The sequence below is a fragment of the Polypterus senegalus genome, chromosome 9 (assembly GCF_016835505.1).
Source record: "Polypterus senegalus isolate Bchr_013 chromosome 9, ASM1683550v1, whole genome shotgun sequence".
NCBI classification, from domain to species: domain Eukaryota; kingdom Metazoa; phylum Chordata; class Cladistia; order Polypteriformes; family Polypteridae; genus Polypterus; species Polypterus senegalus.
In genome coordinates this window covers 71,535,566-71,559,011 of record NC_053162.1, presented here as the reverse complement: position 1 = coordinate 71,559,011, position 23,446 = coordinate 71,535,566, and the positions used below count along the sequence as shown (strand labels likewise).

General features: G+C 41.3%; 2 protein-coding genes across 2 annotated transcripts in view; both read left to right on the top strand.

Moving 5' to 3' along the window:
- Nucleotides 1-939: 939 nt before the first annotated feature.
- rrad (Ras-related associated with diabetes) lies at nt 940-6,318 on the top strand. The gene is made up of 5 exons (XM_039763247.1): nt 940-1,253; nt 2,091-2,454; nt 3,459-3,532; nt 4,196-4,400; nt 5,757-6,318. The coding sequence occupies exons 2-5, from the start codon at nt 2,091-2,093 to the stop codon at nt 6,032-6,034; spliced, it is 921 nt and encodes a 306-aa protein (XP_039619181.1). The 5' UTR covers nt 940-1,253; the 3' UTR covers nt 6,035-6,318.
- Nucleotides 6,319-18,965: 12,647 nt separating this feature from the next.
- cdh16 (cadherin 16, KSP-cadherin) overlaps nt 18,966-23,446 on the top strand; it is a 168,172-nt gene continuing 163,691 nt past the window's right edge. Inside the window, exon 1 of the mRNA XM_039763246.1 lies at nt 18,966-18,994. The gene's annotated coding sequence lies outside the window, so the exon portion shown is untranslated. The remainder of the gene's footprint in view (nt 18,995-23,446) is intronic.

Here is a 23,446-nt window from a genome sequence, read left to right as displayed (position 1 = left end):
TATATACATATATATATGTAAGGGGTTGCATCAGACTTTGGTTCATGAGATATGTATAGTATTTCATTCATCATTTATTAAAACTGCACCGATTTGGAATCCCAAATGTAAATAAGCCCATGTTTGTGGATGGTGTCTCCGTGTGACTGTGGCGTATGGCTCAATTTTGGAAAGCCTACGCACACACGGACAAAACACAAAGTCGGAAAACAAGCCCAATGTTATGAAGCCAGAAATCTGTTTCTTATATATTTCCCTTTCTCTTGTGAAAGATTCTGCATTGTTTAGAACTTAATGTCCGAAAATGACACGTTGATCTTAAGTAAAGCTCTTTACCAAACGGATTTGAGGTGGATCTTAATCTAATTCCCTTCCTGGTTTTCCCTGATCTGGGCCAGTAACCTTTCTAAAATTAGAACATAACGGTTTTAAACCAAGGGGAGTAACCGATAGTGTTTCAGCATATAGGCTGGATTTGCTACGTTGCACCTATTTCAATATTGTTTAACGAAAACTAACCGTATCCATCAAAGTGCGTTTCTTCATGAATTTTATTTTTGAAAAAGAACCGGCTAGTTCTAACGTACATCGAGATAATTCTGATTCGCTTTTCAGAATAACCTGAATTAAAATATTCAGGCCTGGACTCGAATCCAGATCTTGGGAGCCGTGACACATTATTGCCACTCCGCTATATTTCGTTCGGCCAAATTATTAGTTCTAGAAAGAAAGAAAGAAAGAAAGAAAGAAAGAAAGAAAGAAAGATCAGTGGGAAATCCCTTCATACGAATCCAAGGCGCATTTATTTCGTTGTATCTTAGTCAGCCTTAAGTCATTCAAAGTAATTCCTTCCCCGCCTTTATTCATGACACACATGAATAAAGAGAAAGAGCATTACATCAGTGCGCGAGCTTCCCCGCATCTGGTCCAGTGGGAGGAGGAGGAGGATAGGCGAGGAGAGTCCCTCTCCTCCTCCGCTCTATTTTTAATGAGCGCCGACTCCCCCTATCCTCACTAACAGACACACAGCATCCCTATTAAGAGACACGTGATTCGAACAGGCAAACCCCGGCGCTGACGTCACCAGGCAGGAGGACAGATAAATGAGAGCTCAGCGCGCTTCCAGCTCAGACAAAGTGAGAGCGACAGCTGGACGCGCGAAGCTCATTTTCAACAGACCGTAGAATACGGTGCTTCGGAAGGACAACACAGAGGATACATCAAGATAACAAATCAGAACATCATTTTTAAATGTAGGTTGGCATTTTATGAAACTTTTGGTAAACCAGTAACTTACTAATACGTTTTCCTATTAGCGCATCTTTGAACATTAAACTTTGCTGCATGAGATTTGTTTAGGGGTAGCATACAGAATGCATTGGAATGCTTCTCGCAAAACTCTATAGACTTGTAAGTGGGAAATCGTGCCACTGTATTAAAAATTAGCCTACATTCGTGATCATTTCTACAGCCTATGTTGGAAATGTCCAGCCTAACTGGCTGAAGCTTTTTAAAAATCATTTTGTATGAATCCGCATAACTTGTTGGGAAGTTCAGTATAACTTCTTGATGACTTTGATTTTTGGCATGTTTAGTGAAGCAAATTTTGAATTAAGAACTCTATATGCACATGCTTATGGAATGTTTTATTGGAAGTATATTAAATGCTTAGAATAGCCACAGATAGCTCCAAATGATTTTTGCAATGTATCCTATATGCTGACAGTATATACAGTACCATAAACCAAGGTTATGCTTCAATTAATCAATTAATTTCAATCTGAATAATGAGAAAATATTATGAGATTGTAGTGAAATTAATACAGTGTCATCTGAAGCTAAAACACATATTCAAGTCATATATTTACTGCTGTTTCTCCTGGAAGCTTCAAGTAATTTTATTAAGGACTGTTCCTAAAATATTGTCATCTTATTCAGATTATCATTATTGCTATTACATTTATTATCAAATGAAGACATTCCAATGAGCATACCTAGAATACAGTGTATGTGTATGAATTTGTGAATGTGTATTCTTTGTCCTCTTTTTCGCGGCATGCATTTCAAATGTCTTTTTTGTCTTTCAACAGATGACACTGAACAGAGGAGATAAACTGCGAAATCTAGATAAGAGGAGGGGGAGCATGCCTTTCCCACCAAATCAGCATCTTCACAGGAGAAGCATGCCTGTGGATGAGAGGGATCTGCAATCCACAATGCCTACATTACGCCTGGGCGAGCTGACTAACTTGGTCCGCTGTACTTCATTCAGCCCTGGGGAACCACAGGCAGAAAGCTGGGCTTCTGATTCATCAGACTCTGTCATCTCATCTGGCAGTGACCCAGAGAGCCACATCCATAAAGTCGTGATGCTGGGAGAAAATGGAGTGGGCAAATCCAGCTTGGCTCGCATCTTTGGTGGTGTAGAGGATAACCATGAATGCGACGAAGCAGGTGAGTTTTCCCTGCCATGTTTCTATTGATCTCTTTATGCATGAAATTATTTCATTCATTCATTCAGTTTCACATATACTATCATGGTGGAGGAGGGCTGTAGTCTGCCTAGCAGTTGACATACTGTATGCAAGGTCTAACCAAATATTTAGGCTAATTAAAAATCTTTGGCATTGGAAATTGCCATCAGAATTGTCTGAAAATCTTTTTGTCCAAGCCAATTATGGTTAAAGCGCAATTAATGCAAACTGCGAGGCACAATAGGTTTCCTTCAGTCCTGTAATGGAAAAATAGAATTCAAAAAATGGATGGCAGAACAGACAGAGTAAGCATAATCCAAAACAATGATTATGCCTGTATAGAATGCACTTTTTTTCAAACAAGATGTTCAATGATTGAGTCATTCTTTATTTGCTCTTATAGTTTATAAAAGGTGGTAAAGCCACGACAATGATATGGTGTTATTAATAGCATTTGATTTAAAATACTCAGGAAGCATGTAAAAGATGTAACATTTTCAGCATATGGCATAATGCATTATAAGAGAACACAATAAAATTCTATAAAATTAATATCTCTTCTTATATCATTAGTGATTTCCCCCAAAGGCTATACCACTGTGAGAAACATTTTACCATTTCACTCACTAATGTTCTTTGATTACTGAGTAATAGGAAGCTGTATATATTTTTTTTGGCAATTTAAGTCTTTAATTTGATAGATTTATTTTTATCCTTATTCCTCTGATAAAAAATCTATTTTTAGCATGACATTGACGATAACTCACGGAAAAACAAATACATTTAGCAGGAGTATCATGTAGGCAGACCCCTATTAAGATTACGCAGACTTCTTATCTTAAGCCAGCAGGTGCTATCAGCAATTGTCCAGGCACTTACAGTTAAATAGCTCCAGGACTAAAAATGTGGCTTATATTTTGTTTTGAATTTAATACATCAGTGTCCCAATATATTCAGTTATGTCCTTTTTTCTTTTTTTTTAAGGAAACACTTATGACAGATCAATCATTGTTGACGATGAGGAGGCCTCAATTGTTTTATATGACATTTGGGAGCAAGTAAGTAATTGAGAAGTTTCATTTGTATTGTTATGATAAGTCATTATGAAGGTCATCAATAGTCTTGTATAATTTCTGTGAACAATTGGGAAATTTAGATGTTTAATGTATTAAGCCATTATGACATGGGTGTAACATCCTAATGCACCTTATAACCACCAAGAATAAAAAAATTGAGAGCGAGACAAAAGTGAGCCAATTGTTCCCTTACTGTAGTCCAGCCATCCATTATACAACCCGTTATATCCTAACTACATGGTCACGGGGGGTCTGCTGGAGTCAATCCCAGCCAACACAGGGTGCAAGGCAGGAAACAAACCCCGGACAGGGCGCCAGCCCCCTTACTGTAGTATGCTATTAATTGTGCATTGAAATACACAGAAAATATTCAGCTGCTATTTCTTTTATATTAATCATAAATATTAATTATCTACATTGTATATTATATAGATAGACAATGATGGCCCTCTGATGAATGCCGAATGTAAAGCAAGCATTTGGTAAATTATTTTAAAGCTTTTATACATTGTATGGCATTCTCTTTAAATAACAGAGCAAGCAATTCTCATCTCAAACAGAAAACTGAAAACAACACACTTAGTCACACAATGGATGCCTGACTCATATAATGACAGAATTTTTTTTGTGTTATTTTGTTTGCAGGACAGTAGCCCTTGGCTCCAGGATCAATGCATGAAGATGGGTGACGCCTACATCATTGTTTACTCTGTGACAGACAAGTCCAGCTTTGAAAAGGCATCCGAGTTAAGGATTCAACTACGGAGGGCCCGGCAGTCAGAGGATATCCCAATTATCCTGGTGGGAAATAAAAGTGACCTGGTCCGCTCCCGTGAAGTCTCAGTAGATGGTAAGCCATCTTTCTTGAGTCTTCCATTGGGGTATTACATTTGGAAATGTGCAAGCCAGTGGGAAATGGTTAACTAGTGGACTCATATGTTAGCATAAAATGCCAAAATGAGAAATACTTTAATGACTGAATTTTGGGAATTCTGGAAAGCAAAGTGCAATAGTAATGTACAGGATTTAATACTTTTGGCCCTTTGTGGACTCTGCTCAAACCCACTAAATCAAAATTTAGGATCATAGTGAGTTTGAAACAACCCTAAGCAAGACCCCAGCCTGTCCTGGGACACTTTATAAACATAGTGTAAGAACTCAATATATCATCTCAAACTCTAGCAAGAATGATTGAGTGACTACACAGTTGGATATATTTTTACAAAAAACAAAATCAGTATTTATTCCAATTAAAAAAAACACAATTTTATATTGAAAAAAACAAACATTTTAATATGTTAAATATTAATCTAATATGTGACAGTAGGAAGATGCTGGAGCCTTCAAAGGCTATCTCCAAATTTCAAAATAATAATCTGAAAACAAAGTTCCCAAATACCCATTGTACTTCTCAGGTAAAGGATTCATTTGGGAATTTTTTAGAAAATGTGTGTTTTTTTTCCTGTTAAGTACAGTAATGTCTTGTAATCTCTAAACCATCATAATGATGCTATAAATTCTTTTTTAAAAATATTTTCATGAAAAATGCAAATATATCTCCAAGATACTGCAAGGGTTTTAAGACTGGAAAATTTACAAAATGTAAAGGAAAACATTTCTTTTGAAGAGGTGTAGATCAGACGTGATGTTATTTATTACATGATTCCCAGTAGTTTTATCCCAGTTATCCCTGGTCTTAAAGCCCTACTCTCTCCATGCACAAATCTCCATTTCCATTTGAATTTTAAAGTGCTGTTTAGTGGAAAGAGTGGCACGGTGGCAGAGTGGTAGCCCTGCTGCCTCGCAGTTAGGAGACCCAGGTTCGCTTCCCGCGTGGAGTTTGCATGTTCTCCCCATGTCTGTGTGAGTTTCCTCCTCCTACAGTCCAAATACCTGCAGGTTAGGTGCACTGGCGATCCTAAATTGTCCCTAGTGTGTGCATGTGTGTGTGCCCTCTGATGGCCCGGGGTTTGTTCCTACCCTGCGTCCTGTGCTGGTTGGGATTGGCTCCAGCAGACCCCCGTGACCCTGTGTTAGGATATAGCGGGTTGGATAATGGATGGATGGATGTTTAGTGGAAAAGGGCCCAAGCATAAAGGTTGCAGCCGTCGAGGTTTACAGTTTTATGAGGGTGCTTGCTAATGGCTGGAGCAGGCCTTATGTGTAGATTGTAGCCCTTAAAGACCATCTTGTGCTCTTTTTGCAGAGGGAAGAGCCTGTGCAGTGGTCTTTGACTGCAAGTTCATCGAGACATCTGCGTCCCTCCATCACAACGTGCGTGACTTGTTTGAGGGCATAGTGAGACAAATCCGGCTACGAAAAGACAGCAAAGAGGACAACGCCAGACGATTGGCAAACAGCAAGAGACGCGAGAGCATCGGCAAGAAGGCTAAGCGCTTCCTCGGGAGGATTGTGGCCAAAAACAACAAGAAGATGGCTTTTAAGCAGAAATCTAAGTCTTGCCACGACCTGTCGGTGCTCTGAGTATTCACAGCTTATTACTGCTGCTATGAAAACTGTGACTGGATGCTGTGTAGCACAAGACTTGGGACTGGGCAGCGAACTGAGAACTGATTAATGCAGTGTTTATTGAAATTTCCAATAAATATGAGCAAAACCCAAAAAGAAGGGGAAAAGGACAGTTTAGACATAAGTCAAGTATTCTGCATGACGCTTACTGAATGTTTTGATTTTTATTTCAAACGTTATTTGACATTTGACTCTCTGCCTTAACAGTACAGCTTGTGTACATTAATTGTACATTTAAACCAATGTACTCCTCCTAATGTGCCCAGATGATGAGTGATTGCTTGCATCTTTACAGAAGGAAGGTATTTATATTTTCTGCAAGAATTCATAAGCTATGTGGTGCAGAAAGATGGCATTAAACTGTAACTAGAAAGCAATGAATATAAGATGCTGTATGGGCAAGTTCACAGAGCTTTATTTTGACTCTGATGTATATACATACTTGAAACTAAGTGCGCGGGTTCGTACTTACTCTATTTGGAATATGCCACATAGGCTTAGTGGAGGTTATAACATTTTCTGGCAATTTGTTTTTCTCTTCTTTTATTCTGAGTTTAAAATGTGTAGAAAGAGCAATAACTTATAAGTATTGTGAATTTATTGTTTTAGGAAAGTTGATTTGCACTTCCATTTAATATTCTTCAAGAAATGATTTGATACATGTTTACAGAAATATTTTTTAATAAAATAGTCATTTGCAAAAGAAAAGCGTGGACAATCCTGAATGAATGTAACTACCAGGCTTCAGTTATCTATCCAGCAATCCTTTCATGATTTTTTTTCTTAACCTATTTAGTCCAAAATAGAGATATGGGGAGTCACAGCCTGCACAGCAGCATCAAGAAAGATGAGCCCTGGATGGGATGGGATGCTCCTTCACATTTTGGTTATCCTAACATGCATTTGTTTGGGATGGGGTGGGGGGCAACACTGACATGAAAATAGCATGCAAGTTTCACACAACATGCGTGAGGAACTGAGTGCAGAAGCTGGGAAGTTGCTGAGCTGAACACTGTGCTGCCCCCACACACTTGTCTTTGAATGGATGCACTGCACTTCTGGGCTTCCAGTGTTTTTATTTGTATTTAAAGCCTGTACTCGTGGTATTTTTCAGCTTTTGCCAAATGGGAATGTTCCTTCATGTTTCTGCGCTCAAGCATATACTGTAAAGCCTACTGTAGTAACACTACATGCTATTCTTATGGGGGTGCAATCACACATGCTTGTTAATTTAAAAGTTTTGCCATCAGATCCTTTTTATAAGCCTCCTTTTAACAGATGATCTGGAATAAGTGCAAAAGTGTGCATGCCAATGAATTAGACACCTTGTTAAAGGATTTGTTGTGATTTGCACCTGTATGCGTTCAGCAGAGCACAACTTTCATTTAAGATTTAGCTGGAATAACCTCTATAAATAAACATACCTAACCAACAAATCATACATTATGAGCAAAAAAATGAAACAATATGATCGTTCGTCCTTGGTTGGAGAATCATCAGGTACATGGTAAAAAGCAAAACTAGATGGGCTGCCAAGCATATCTGGGCACACTGCCACATTCACTGGGCTATTAATAGAACCTTTACATATTTAGGATGTGACAAGAAACCAAGATACCTAAAGAAAAAAAGGAATAAACATGCTATTGATCCATTTTATACCATGCTAGGCATTGCTCCATTTGGAAACATATGTTTCATTCATTAATTTCCAGAGTAAAGATATCTCTGGGCGATTCATAAGGCAAATGCAAAAACGAAGGTTCACTCAATGTTTTGCAAAAATAAATATGCCCTCTGAGCGTAGAAGCGGATAAACAAAAAGCAGGTCTGACTGAGTAAGCTATTCTGCAAAAAGCGCAGATTTGTTTTAGCTTAAGTGGATGGTTGCAGTGAAAACTTGCAGACACCTCAACCCGTCAGACGCGAGATGAGATGCTGTGGGAATCCCCTGACGAAATCGCTAAATCATCCAAACAGACAGATGCGCACAGCAGACTCAACGCAGGACAAACAGTTCAGGCGGAATAATGATAAGGCTGTTCTAGCAAGCTGGAGCCGGCGAGTCTCGGGTTTTATTTATTTAGTCGAATTCTGTATCTCAGCCTGTGGGGAATCCATGCACATGATGGATTATTTTGTCCTTAGGAGACCTAAAATAAAGTTTGTGAACCATTCGCTGTTAGAATCATACAGTTATTTGTTGACATACTGTCTGACAGTAAAGATAAACGTCACAAATAGTGGAGCTAATGTACTTTAGAACATCCCGTGCAACTGCGGCTGTAATTTTACAAAAGGTCTTGAAGTAGGAGACACATCATTCTGCATCCCCATCATAATCTGTGAACGCAATGGAAGCCTGAGACCGCAAGTAGGCGAGGCTCACATCACATCACATGACATGACATCACATGACATGACATCGCCTGAGGTTCCTCTGTGCAGAGTTGTCGGGCTTGGAACTGGACAGTGCTGTTGAGGTGAATGATGGAGTTAGATAGATACGAGAAGTTGAGGTGAACGGTGGAGTTTAGATAGATAGATAGATAGATAGATGATACTTTAAATGAGCTGCTGTAGATTAGGCCCAGGATAGCTACGTATTCACACATTTTATGCTAATTCAGCGTTTCATGTTATGTTTTCAAATACGTTCAATTTTTTTTTTAAGTATACAGCGATGAGTGCCTATAAAACTGAAAAAAATATTCCATATTTGGATTGCATGTGAATTTTATTACAGTATTCACAAAACGGGTACACTCATAAAAATAAACGTGGGTCATGAGAGCGATACCGTTGGGCATGGGGTATAAAATGACGGTCCTTTAGGTCCGTAGTGGCTGCAGGTTTTCACTCCAACCACTTTCGTAATTTGAAGCCAGGCTTAGCTCGGCTTCGTTCTGGGTATGACGTTAATCTGCATCAAGCCCTCAACTCGCAGGGGAGACTTGGGGATTGGCGGCAGGGTTGGCATTCCAGACACCGTAAAAAAAACTAAAAAAAAAAACCTACTGTTCCAGTGTGGTACTGAGGTGTCTCCTGCTGCACTCGGGTCCCAATTCAAGAGGTTCGTCGTGTGGTGGGTGAGGCAATGCGCTATCAGCCAACGTTTGTGTTTTGAAATAAATGAATATAAAATAAAAGAAGGGAAGGACTACAAAACATATGGACAAACGTTCCCAGAAAACAAAAAATATACATTTTTTTTTATCTTGGATTAATTAAAGCACTAATAGGCACAATAATTAAATTCTACAGTAGATACACAAAGGGGTGATGTTTCTGTTACTGAAGAGGCAACACTCCTGTGGTCAAAGTCTAGTAATAGCAACTACCTGGTATGGACAAGGATGGGCAACATCCGTCCACCTCGCCTTAGAGGGATTCAACTGGCACTGGATGGCTGGTATTAAAACTGGCTACAATTAAAACCTAAATTCAGCAGTTTAACACGAAAATAGGCAATTACGTTTTCTGTATTGTAACAGGCAAGTTAACTAAAACATTGCTTTTTTTAGTCAATAAAGGAGTTCTAATTAAGAAACTGGTTAAAGTGAAAATTCCTTGGCGCTGACCTGGCGGAGAATCTCACCTGGTCTCTCAACACCAGCTCCATAGCCAAGAAAGCCCAGTACCCTCTACTTCTCATGAAGGCTGACCATTACCCATGCTCACCACCTTCTACAGATGCAGCAGCATCCCTATCTGGTTTGGGAATTGCACTGTCATGGATCGCAAAACCGTGCGGAGGATAGTGAGGACAGCTGAGAAGATAATGGGAATCTTTCACTTCCTTCCATCACAGACCCAACGCACTCTACGCATAAATTCTTCACTCTCCTGCTGTCTAGCAAAAGGTACCAAAGCATTCAAGGCTTCACTACCAGAATATGTTATAGTTTTTTCTCTCAAGTCATAAGAGCCCTTAACCGTCAGGGACTAGACTGATTACACATACCCACCTTCCCACTCAACTAGATCATGTCTTTATATGAATTATTATATTTATTCTCCTACTGTTACTTTCTTCCTACCTCTAGTGCCATTTTACATCTGATCTTTCTATTAAGATATTGCCACATTTTGGCACAACCTGCTAATTTTTGTTACCTGTAGATATCATAAATATGAACTGGTTGGCGCTGCACTGTCTTCATTTATACCACTTTCTGTCTTCGCATTGTCCTGCAATGTTTTCCCATGATTGTACACATGCATATATCCATCCATCCATTTTCTTATCAAGTTATCTAATTTTAGGTTATTATGGTGCACAGCAATGGGCATGAGACTCCAGCAGAATGCCAGTCCATTGTATTGCAGGCTCACACATGCAGTCACACCTACCCAGTTTAAAACTACCAGTTAAGCTAACATCTCTTCAGGATGATGATGGAGATTAAAAATCCAAACCACTGGTTCCTGTGTTACACCCAAAGTCGCAAAAATGGACAAACGTTTTAATAACCTAACTTAATATTGTAAAATATGTTACATTTAAAGAATTTTTGCAAGCACAAGTTCCTTAAGTTTTCCAAGTATATGGAAACAGCTCTCACTGTGATTATGGAGTTTTTGAACAGCCCTTATTCAGGGTCCTGGAACCCCTCAGAAAAACATCAGCACTGTTCTCAGTGGTTGTGGGAATCTGCCAGGGCTGTACTTTGTCTCATATATTGTTTGTGATGTTCATGGACAGGATTTAATGGTGCAGCTGGTGGGAAGAGGGTGTCCAGTTTGGTGGCTTTAGAATTGCATCTCTGCCTTTTGCAGATGATTGTGGTTCTGTTCGCTTCATTGGGCTGTGAACTTCAGCATGCATTTGGATGGGTTGCATCTGACTGTGAAGCGGCAGGGATGAGGATAAGTACCTCCAAATCTGAAGTCATGGTCCTCATTAGGAAAAAGGTGGACTGTCCTCTTTGAGTTGGAGATGAGTTACTGCCTCAAGTTTAGGAGTTAAAGTACCTTGGGGTCTAGATGATGAGTGAGAGGAAACGGGATGGTGAGATCAACAGACGAATTGGGGTGGCGAGTGCAGTTATGCGGTTGCTATATGACCCATAATAGTGAAGAAGGAGCTGAGCCAGAAAGTCAAAGCTCTCAGTTTACCAGTTGATCTATGTCTCTTCCCTCACTCATGAGCTTTGGATAATGACTGAAACAACAGTCTAAATGAGCATTCTCTGCAGGGTGATTGGTCTCCCTAAGAGATAAGGTGAAAAGAACTGACTTCCAGCAGTGGTTAGGAGTAGAGCTGCTGACCCTCGCATTGAGAGGAGACTTTTGAGGTGATTAGGGAATCTGATACGGATGCTTCCCAGAAGCATCCCTGTGGAAACTTTACATGCACAACTAGCTAGTAGGAGACCCCCGTGAAGACTCAGGTCTTGCTGGGAGGATTATATCTCCCAAATGGCCTAAAGGCACCTTGAGAACCCATAACATTAGTTAGCAAATGTGGCTTGGGAATGGGACATGTGGGCCTCACTGCTAAAACTTTATCTCCTGTGTCCTGATCCCAGATACAGTTAGCGGTGGAAACTAAATGAATGATTGAGTGAATGAATACAAATTTCTAAAGTATTAGAATTATTAAAAGTACCTCATAGGAACTGCCCACTAAATTTAAATGTAGAGAAAAGTTTCCACCAGTAGAATGTAATGCCCTTGCTATCTAAAATTGCAACAGTATTGTTTATTTAATGACAATACACAAAAAAGTCACAAATATTGAAAATGGGATTTGTTCATCCATCCTCTTCCGCTTATCCAGGGTCAGGTCGCGGGGGCAGCAGCTTAAGCAGAGAGGTCCAGACTTCCCTCTCCCTGGCCACTTCTTCCAGCTCTTCCGGGAGAATCCCAAGGCGTTCCCAGCCCGGAGACAGTCCCTCCAGCGTGTCCTGGGTCTTCTCCGGGGCCTCCTCCCGGTTGGACATGCCCGAAACACCTCACCAGGGAGGCGTCCAGGAGGCATCCTGATCAGATGCCTGAGTCACCTCATCTGACTCCTCTCGATGCGGAGGAGTAGCGGCTCTACTCTGAGCGCCTCCCGGATGACTGAGCTTCTCACCCTATCTTTAAGGGAGAGCCCAGACACCCTGCGGAGGAAACTCATTTCAGCCGCTTGTATTCGCAATCTCGTTCTTTCGGTCACTACCCATAGCTTATGACCATAGGTGAGGGTGGGAATGTAGATCGACTGGTAAATTGAGAGCTTTCCCTTACGGCTCAGCTCCTTTTTCACCACGACAGACCGATGCAGAGCCCGCATCACTGCGGATGCCGCACCGATCCGCCTGTCGATCTCACGGTCCATTCTTCCCTCACTCGTGAACAACACCCCGAGATACTTGAACTCCTCCACTTGGGGCAGGATCTCTCCCCCAACCCTGAGAGGGCACTCCACCCTTTTCCGGCTGAGGACCATGGTCTCGGATTTGGAGGTGCTGATTCTCATCCCAGCCGCTTCACACTCAGCTGCGAACCGCTCCAGAGAGAGCTGAAGATCTCAGCCTGATGAAGCAAACAGGACAACATCATCTGCAAAAGCAGTGACCCAATCCTGAGTCCACCAAACCGACCCCTTCAACACCCTGGCTGCGCTAGAAATTCTGTCCATAAAAGTTATGAACAGAATCGGTGACAAAGGGCAGCCCTGGCAGAGTCCAACTCTCACTGGAAGCGAGCTCGACTTACTGACGGCAATGCAGACCAAGCTCTGACACCTGTTGTACAGGGACTGAACAGCTCTTATCAGGGGGTCCGGTACCCCATACTCCTGGAGCCCCCCCACAGGATTCCCCGAGGGACACGGTCGAATGCCTTTTCCAAGTCCACAAAACACATGTAGACTGGTTGGGCAAACTCCCATGCACCCTCCAGGATTCTGCTAAGGGTGTAGAACTGGTCCACTGTTCCGCACCAGGACAAAAACCACACTGTTCCTCCTGAATCCGAGGTTCGACTATCCGGACCCTCCTCTCCAGAACCCCCAAATAGACTTTTCCAGGGAGGCTGAGGAGTGTGATCCCTCTGTAGTTGGAACACACCCTCCGGTCCCCCTTTTTAAAGAGGGGGACCACCACCCCGGTCTGCCAATCCAGAGGCACTGTCCCTGATGTCCATGCGATGTTGCAGAGACGTGTCAACCAAGACAGTCCTACAACATCCAGAGCCTTGAGGAACTCTGGGCATATCTCATCCACCCGGGGCCCTGCCACCAAGGAGTTTTTGACCACCTCGGTGACCTCAGTCCCGAGATGGGAGAGCCCACCACAGAGTCCCCAGGCTCTGCTTCCTCATTGGAAGGCATGTTATTGGGATTGAGGAGGTCTTCAAAGTACTATCCCCAACAACCCACAACGTGCACTGCTTCCCCTCCTGAGACGCCGGACGGTGGACCAGAATCTCCTCAAAGCCTTCAAAGTCGTTCTCCATGGCCTCTCCAAACTCCTCTCATGCCCGAGTTTTTGCCTCAGCAACCACCGAAGCCGCATTCCGCTTGGACTGCCGGTACCTATCAGCTGCCTCCAGAGACCCACAGGACAAAAAGGTCCTATAGGACTCCTTCTTCAGCTTGATGGCATCCCTCACCGCCGGTGTCCACCAACAGGTTCGGGGATTGCTGCCACAACAGGCACCACCACCTTACGGCCACAGCTCCGTCAGCCGCCTCAACAATAGAGGCACGGAACATGGCCCATTCGGACTCAATGTCCCCCACCTCCCTTGGGACGTGGTCGAAGTTTTGCCGAAGGTGGGAGTTGAAGCTACTTCTGACAGGGGAATCTGCCAGCCATTCCCAGCAGACCCTAACAACACGTTTGGGCCTACCAGGCCTGACCGGCATCTTCCCCACCATCGGCCAACTCACCACCAGGTGGTGATCAGTTGACAGCTCGGCCCCCTCTTCACCCGAGTGTCCAAGACATGTGGCCGCAAGTCCGATGACACGATCAGGCCTAGGGTGTCCTGGTGCCAAGTGCATATTAACATCCTTATGCTTGAACATGGTGTTCGTTACGGACAATCCGTGACGAGCACAGAAGTCCAATTACAAAAAACCACTTGGGTTCAGATCGGGGGGGCCATTCCTCCCAATCACTCCCTTCCAGGTCTCACTGTCATTGCCCACATGAGCATTGAAGTCTCCCATTCCAGCAGAACGAGGGAGTCCCCAGAAGGTACACCCTCTAGCACCCCCTCCAGAGCTCCAAAAAGGGTGGATACTCCAAACTGATGTTCGGCGCATACACACAAACAACAGTCAGGACCCTTCCCCCCACCTGAAGGCGGAGGAAGGCCACCCTCTCGTCCACCGGGGTAAACCCAAATGCACAGGCTCCAAGTCGGGGGGCAATAAGTATGCCCACACCTGCTCGGTGCCTCTCACCAGTGGCAACTCCAGAGTGGTAGAGAGTCCAGCCTCTCTCAAGGAGATTGGTTCCAGAGTCCAAGCTGTGCTTCGAGGTGAGTCCAACTATATCTAGCCGGAACCTCTCGACCTCGTGCACAAGCTTATGCTTCTTCCCCTTCAGAGAGGTGAGATTCCACGTCCCAAGAGCCAGTTTCTGTAGCCGAGGATCAGACCGCCAAGGTCCCCGCCTTCGCCACCACCCAACTCACACTGCACCCAACCTCCTTGGCCCCTCCCATAGGTGGTGAGCCCATGGGAAGGAGGACCCACGTTACCTCTTCGGCTGTGCCCGCCAAGCCCCATGGGTGCAGGCCCGCCACCAGGCGCTCGCCATCAAGCCCCACCTCCAGGCCTGGCTCCAGAGGGGGGCCCCGGTGACCCGCTCCGGGCAAGGGAAAACGTTGTTCAATGTTTTTGCTCTTCATTGGAGGTTTGTTGAACCGCTCTTTGTCTCATCCCTCACCTAGGACCAGTTTGCCTTGGTGATTCTACCAGGCATAAAGCCCCAGACAACATAGCTCCTAGGATCATTGGGACACGCAAACCCCTCCACCACGATAAGGTGACGGTTCAAGGAGGGGGGATTTGTTCAGTAATATTAAATACTGTCTCAAGTATGAACAAAATTGATAAATCTGGTAACAATTAGTGATCAGTGAAATAGGCAAGTTTCAATCTACATACAGTTTTATGAAACTGAAACTAAAATTTGTTTCACAGGCAATTTCACAGTTACAAAATGTGAAACTCACTTAAACTTTTTTTTGGGATATTAAAGTTTTTTTAGGGTGTGGAAAACAAGGAATGTTGTTCCCGAATGCATGTGTTCTTTTCTTTAGTTGAATAATGCATGTAATCTGTAATACACCTGTCGAATCATTCTCTTTATGCCCTTCATTCACATTTCTGCAGAAAAGTGCAGTGTGTTTTCTTAAAATGCGACATACTGCACATTGTCATAGAAATACACACTAAAACATCCCATTGTGCATATAACTGTGTTTTCTCCACAGAAAATCTCACTATATGGTAAACCCTCTGCCCTAAGTAAGCTGTTACCTAATAAGTCCCCTTTCCTGGTTCTTGATTTCGAAGAAGAGGCTGAGGATGTGCACCCTCTAGGCTCTTTTGAGCTTCAAGCTTCTTTTCTGTCTCTGATGCATCTTTAGGATAGCAAACGCCAAGGTCGTCGTCATACTTGGTGAAATGGAGATCGTACTACCAGAACACGTCTGGTGGCTCAACAGAATGTCTACATGTGAAGTTAAATGATTCCAATAATTTTTTTATTCACTACAGATCTTTGAAACCCAAATAACAGACAGACATACTGTATGTGTAATTAATGTATATAAATGCTTACAAACAGGAACTAAATGCTTTTCTTCTTGTGCGAGTGGCACAAATTTTGCTGAAAGTGAAATCACTAATCATTGGTAATATTGAAATAATTTTTGTGTTAAGAAAACACAATTTTGTTACTTAGGAGAAAAGTCAGCACACTTTATTAAAAATGATAGGCTTAATAAAGAACAACAAAATCCTGTCTCTTAAAGATCTTAGCACATAACTTTACAGTTTGTTCCTATTAAAACAGGAAGCGACCAAATGCTGAATATGGAGCAGGGCTGTCTTAACATATGGGCATAATGGGCATTGGCTAGTAGCCCCAGGAGCTTGGGAGCTCATGATGTTTCTGAATGCCTATGTATGTTTCTGTTTTTCTATCAAAACAGGGGCCCCAGCACACTACTTTGCCTGGAGGCCTATGATGCTGTTAAGATGACCCTGTATAGAACTTGGTTTGTCACTTTATCCTCCATACATCAGCATGGTATTGCTTGTTGTCCAGTGTGTTGGCTGTCATTTTAATGCTGTATTTTGTTAGCAGGGCACCACAGAGACAGACAACCTATAAATGTTAAGATCATCATTTCTATCTTCAGTGAGCAGCTTACTAATGTCATTATTAAGAACGTTGATCCCCTTTTATGCCATCATTATTAGACAGGGTCAGATTGTGGAGGCCACTGGATTCTTGTCCTGCCACAAAATGGCTCATTGAAAAGCTGGTAGATATAAGGGTGGCAGGAGGTCTTCCAGTTTCATGAGTAAAGATGTGGAATGCCTGGAGGAACAACATCACTGGAGTAGCTCATGTATCATGCAACTGGCCATGACACCATGTACATAATAAAACAGAACCAACTTCTCATAGAGGTGGGACTTCATTGTTTTTAACAATCGTTACAGTTACTGACCCTGTCCAGATTTACTGTGGTCTCCCATCAGGTCACCTTCAGCAGTAAGTTACCACTAGATTTGCATATTGAAACAATTCACAAACAGTTAAATTGGGTTATCAGTCACAAATGGCATGCAAACATCTTAACAGACATTTGTCTCAGGCTCACTGGACAGTTCTTGAGCACACCCAGCTGCCATATTCCATAAATGCATACGTGATGTCAGCACATTTGCCTGTATGGATTAATACAGTGCAAATGCTGATTGAAGTTCTGCAATTTGACCTAACAAGCTTTGTGCATATGTGTCTTCAGGGTGTGGAGAAGACTGTAACTGGCATATCAGAATGTCTGGGCCTGGTGTCTTCACATACTGTAGGCGTTAAGCATGGTCAGGAGCTGACTCCTCTAGTGACAGTAAATCACCTCTGTATCTGACCATGCTGACCTCCCACATCAGGTTTCATTTAAACTGGACCACCGCTATGGAGGAATATTTCGGACAAAATGAAATAAATAAATAAATGCGTAAATAAATAAAAGTACTGTGAAATGTGAGCATAAATAAATAAATGTGTCATGAAATGACAGCCTTAATAAATAAATATGTCATGAAATGAGAGCATAAATAAATAAATGTGTCATGAAATATGTTTTTCGTTGCTTATTTATTTATTTCATTTTGTCCGTAACATTCCTGCAAACCGTCATGAAATACGGCTTGAAATAAAACTGTCACTTTCACTCATCAAAGTTGAGAGGGTGGGCTCTAACACGCCCTCTAGTTACTGATTGGTGAATCGATAGCACAAGAATTAATTAGAAAAATGCTTACTACTGCCGATGAAATGGATTCTGCCGAAGATATTACGTATTTCAGAGAGAGAACTGAAGATTTATCGGAAGAAATTACAATGTTGGCGGCCCTTTAGACTCGATATAGATTAAACTGTTTTTGAAATTATCGAAGAACAGGTGGAACAGACTCTACTACACTGCAGTTCAGGTGATGCAGTACCCTGCTCTGGACGCCCATCCTTTGACATTCCAGCTGAGTCAATAGAACACCTTCTGTTATGCGGTTTAAAAGTACAACAGATTGCAGATCTGTATGATGTATCAGAGAAGACGATCACAAGACGAATGAGCCAGTTTGATATACGGTAAGCTGCAACGGCTGTATTAGTTTAAGTACTTTGACATGGAATGCCCAAAGCAGCTCCACCTAATATTTTGAACTGAACAACTTTACCACTGATCAGAGCTGTACAGTTGTTTGAAAAAGTAGCTAATATGCAACTGACTTTCTACTCGTAAAACAAGGGTCAAATACTCAGTTCTAAAAGGGCCGCCAACATTGTAATTTCTTCCGATAAATCTTCAATTCTCTCTCTGAAATACGTAATATCTTCGGCAGAATCCATTTAATCGGCAGTAGTAAGCATTTTTCTAATTAATTCTTGTGCTATCGATTCACCAATCAGTAACTAGAGGGGGTGTTAGAGCCCACCCTCTCAACTTTGACGAGTGAAAGTGACAGTTTTATTTCAAGCCGTATTTCATGACGGTTTGCAGGAATGTTACGGACAAAATGAAATAAATAAATAAGCAACGAAAACATATTTCGTGACACATTTATTTATTTATGCTCTCATTTCATGACATATTTATTTATTAAGGCTGTCATTTCATGACACATTTATTTATTTATGCTCACATTTCACAGTACTTTTATTTATTTACGCATTTATTTATTTATTTCATTTTGTCCGAAATATTCCTCCATACACCACTTCTAGATGCAATTAATAGTTTTTTTGAAAGAGCCCAGGATAAGCAGGTTAAGAAAACGTAACAACAGTAGTTCACCTTAATAAACCATTCATATTTTCCTAAGATGGTTGACTTCAGCTTAAATATGCTGGTAATCTCCTAATAATAATATTAGCATTAACAAACAGGGCACTTGTAACAAACATAAAGTGGTGTTATTTCTCCTTGACTGTATCCATTCTTTAAGAATTTTTTTCTGGCTCCCTTAAAAGTCATAATTTCTGACGAAACTGTGCTGTCTTTCAGTTTCTATTAAAGAGAAGGTCCTCGGGGGGCAAAAACTCAGTATAACAATTTTAATGGCACCGTCAATAATTAACCTTGGAAGTCAGCAAAGTATTTAGCTGTTGTGCACAGATTTTTTTAAGCTTTCTGAAAATTTCTAAGCAACCTTAACCTTCCAAAGCGCAGGTACGTACAAAGCAGAAATTATATCTCTGTTTAAATATGTACTTATATACTTGGTTTAGCATTTAAGACGGGATTTTAAGTACTTATTCTAAATTATAAGCAATGCTGAGAAGAAAAATCTTTTCATGGATGCAATAGAAGTGTTCTTGTTAAAATCATAAAAGGTCTTTGAATCTGAGAAAATACAAAGATTTTGTCTATTGGCATGAAAGAAACTGCAGTTTCTTCTCCAAAATGTAGCTGATATTTTCTTTTCAGTTGCTTTGAACGAGTGGGAATTTTTCAGTTTGAAAGGAGACTGCGACACATTTGATTTTTTATATAGAATCATTTATCAAATTTGACACCATGCATGGCAACTCAGTAATTATTTGCAGTTTAGTCAATGCACTGCTTTTTAAAAATGATCTTATGCATGTTCTCATTGATGCTACTTGTTGTTTTTATTGTATAGAAAGTAAATCTAACTGAGCTATAGGTTTTCAATTTTTAAAACATCAAATGTTTGTTATCTCTCTTGTTATTTTGATTACAAATGATTACAAAATGATTTTTCACTCTCGGCTGCCTATTTTTTATTTCAAGGTCATAACAAGTTCAGTCTTGACACAAGTGCACCTTCTGATTAATGGTCAAACTCATTCTGCTATTATGTAGGTGAAATTGTGAGCAAAGATTAGAGTTTCTTTTATTAACAACTTAGTGGATTAATACATTTTTAAAGTTTTTATAATAGTTTTATAATACAGAATAATTTCTTTATTAATTTAACATACTGTATAACTATTTTTACTTATTAAGGGCCTGTCTTCTGTTTGGTGGGTAGGTAGTTACTCTAAATTTCTAAGTATATCAAGTTAGCTATACTTCTGAAAAAGTAAATCCTCAAAGACTGAATAACGTCTGGTGTCCTGTCCAGGGTTGGTTCCTTTATTATGCCTGATGCCGCTGGTGTAGCTACTGAGCCCCAGTGTCCTTGAATTTGCTTATATGGGTGTAACAATGTTATGCTGTGTTATGTTAAATAGAAAAAGCACTTCTGAATGACATTTAAGATTATAAGTGATGTATAAAATAGCAATACATGCTTACTTTGGTCATAAAATTCACTGACACATTCTTAGTATGGTAAGGGCAGCATGGTGGCATAGTGGCTTGAATTATTACCTCATAAGTCCAGGGTCTTGGGCACTCTCCCTCTATTCTCAGTGTTCCTGTCTGTTAAAGAGTGTATAAAGTAAAGTGGTGTATGTGTGTATGAGTGTGCCCTATGATGGATTGGTGTACCATCAAATGCTGGCTTTGGCTGAAGGGATAGGCTCTGACCACCATTCACCTTGTAATAGAAATATAAGTTCAGATATATATGGCTGGATAGATAATGTGGCGATGGACTTCTTGAAACAGAATGAGCATTGCAGCTTCATGAAGGTGCCACAGAATCCCAAACCCTAGACACAATTTCCCAGACAAGTCCCAGGTTCACAGTCAGTTTTTTTTATTTAACCAAGTACATATCAAGAGGCTTCTTTTCCAATTTCTCTGCAAAAACAAATCCTTTGCTTTGTTCTCCTTCTACTCTTTACTCCTCAACTTCTCCCAGACAACTATTTCTCTTCTCCGTTCCCAACTCTGAATCCCTGGGCCAAGTGGAGGATTCTCTCTTTTAATTCCCAATGCGGGAGTACTTTCAGTGCTCAGTTTCCCACTTTCCCATATTTCTGGTCTCCTGACCGGGAAAAGGACTGCTAAACCAGCCTGCTTGCGTCACTATCCCAGCCAACATGTCCATCCCCAGCTCTGGCACACCTGCTGCTGCATTGTCCTTCCCTGGCACAGAGGGTAAGATTGCAGCTCCCTTCCTGACCAGCCTTTATTTTGGCTCCCAGGATAGGGAAGGGAGCAGGGTCCATCCTTGCCTGGACCCCGGGCAATCCATCACAGAAGTTAATGACATTTTGGAAATGTGGATTTATGTGTTAGATGCAATTGCATTGTCAAATAGTTACGCGGCAATTGTAATATTATCACATAACATTCTTAGTCTACTTCATGGTTGTAGGTGGCTGGAATCTACCTTGACAGTATAAGGCGTAAGACAAGAAAGAAATCAGATCAGTAGGCCATCACAGGTCCCACTTTTACAAATATCCAGGCTTGCAAAGGGCCAATATGGAATCAGCACTTAACCTGAAACCCACATGCTTGGGGATCTCATGGGGCAAACACAGGGCAAATGTGCAGTGCAAACTCCACCTAGATTAACATTCAGACTTAGGATGTTGAATGTTTGAGGCACCATACCTTACCACCTTGCTGTCTATCATAGTGCATAACAATAAAATTAATTTAAAGATTGTAATACAACATTTACAATACATCGACATTCCCAAATAGTGGAGATTTCCCAAGTAAAATTACCTTAAACGTGAGGAAGGGAGTAGAGTCAAAATTATGTTGAATCTCTATGGAGAGGTGCGAACAGTCATGTGTGCTAAATACTTGTACCTATTGATAAAAGCATCAGATAATAAACTAAATGGAAGCATATGGTCGACAGCTTCCAGTAGTCCTTGAGGCAACTGGCCTTAGTGTGAAATATTCTGGATTCAAGGTGCACACTATTTTTGACTACATTTTTACAGGCAGTTACCCAAGAGGTATAATGTTTTTGCATCTGAAGAAGTAACTGTATAGTTGCATATGGTATACATGCACCAGGCTATGGCTCTCTGGCATTTCACAGGTTCGAGCAACTTCAGGTTATAAAAATGTGACCTCATCTAGGACATTTGTTCCAGTCCTGCACTTGCTTCTGCTGGCACAGACTCCAAATGTCCTTGAATTTGACCTGATCACAGAGTGAATGGATACACAGGTTACATCCAGAAGTGCTCCAGGATGATGTCTCTGTGCTGACACATATATCAGACTCCACACTAAACTGGCAAATACATTGCATTTCCTTTGCAGTATATGTACAGTACTACAAGCAAAATAGAAAGAAAAAAAAGCAGCTTGCACTGTGGCTGGAACTTTGCTTAAGGCACCTTGATTTCAAGCTATCTGTGTAAATTTTGCATGTTCTCCCTGCACCCAAATAAGTTTTCTGAGAGAAGCCAGTTATTATGGCATAGGACTATTTGGTTGATTCTAAATTGGCCCAGTGTAAGTAAGTGTGTGTCCCGCGCATGCTCTATACTTGATTCCTGCTTTGGCCCTAATGTAGCTGGGATAGGCAGAAGGATTTCATTTTCAGTGTAGGGGATAATTCAGGTCCAAAAATGGAAGAATGGGTAAATGAGCTAAAGCCAAATTAATCTGGAGCTGGCATTTGGCACATAATTGAAAACAAACATTTTTGTGCTATGATTGTTTGCCTTAGGTTTAGCCTAATAAATTAAACAAAACAAGAAAATGAAAGCAAGAGTTTTATTTCTCATAAAAGAAGACTTCATAAAATTGTTTACAAAATAGACACCATACACAGAGTCCCCCTGTGAGTCGTATTTCAGTGAGCACCATGAAAGCTGATGAGCTCCTTCCGAGCAGCCACACCACATTTCTCTACTCTCTCCGTCATCAAGTCTAACTTGCTAATCCTTTCATTGGCAAATTGGTGCTTTGCTGTTTCCAAGTTTTTTTGACTCCTGCAAACATTGCCATGTTTAAACTTGGTGTTGATTTAATACTAACCCACTTAATGGCTTCATTATTTATACTGCTTCTGGACTGCCTGCTTTTTTTCTTTACATAGTAGGTTCAAATTTTCCCCACTCTGGCTACACTAGAGTAGAGGAGATGAGGATCCTGGAAAGGTGCAAGTATTTAAACATCTCAATCCCCCCTGGTGTTTAGTTTTTCTAGGCACTTTCCATATCCACTAACAACACTCACATAAAAAAAGGTAATTTGGAGGCCACTATACTGCCCTTGGCCTCTTCTGTTTTATGCTGTTTTCCCTGACAATACATATCTGGCTCAGTGACCTGGTAGCATGAGTCATTATGGAGCAATCATGTGATGGGAAGGGAAGGGAAGGGGAACCAAAAACATATGGGGTCCACTCCAGCCCTGCCCTAACATAAATCTGCCCACATGAATATAGTGAGCTGTAGGTTGATGTCTCCTAAGCCAGTCATCATGGAGTCCTGCTTTCCCCATCTTGATACTTCTCTCTTCTCTGTAAGACTAGAAATTCACTCTCTGGCTACTGTTAATGCATGCTGATACTGCAAGCTGTTATAAAAGATAATAGAAATGTGTCACCATGTTATACTGAATGTGCGGTGTCACAGGAAATAAATATATACCAACTTTTGTCAAAGAACTGAGTCAGGCTGATAAACTGTAAGTTAAGGTAAACGTTGAAATTCATGAGGTCCTTGCTAGGGAAGTGACGGGTAACATGCATGTCCAGATTCTTCATCCCTGTTGTTATATCCATTGATT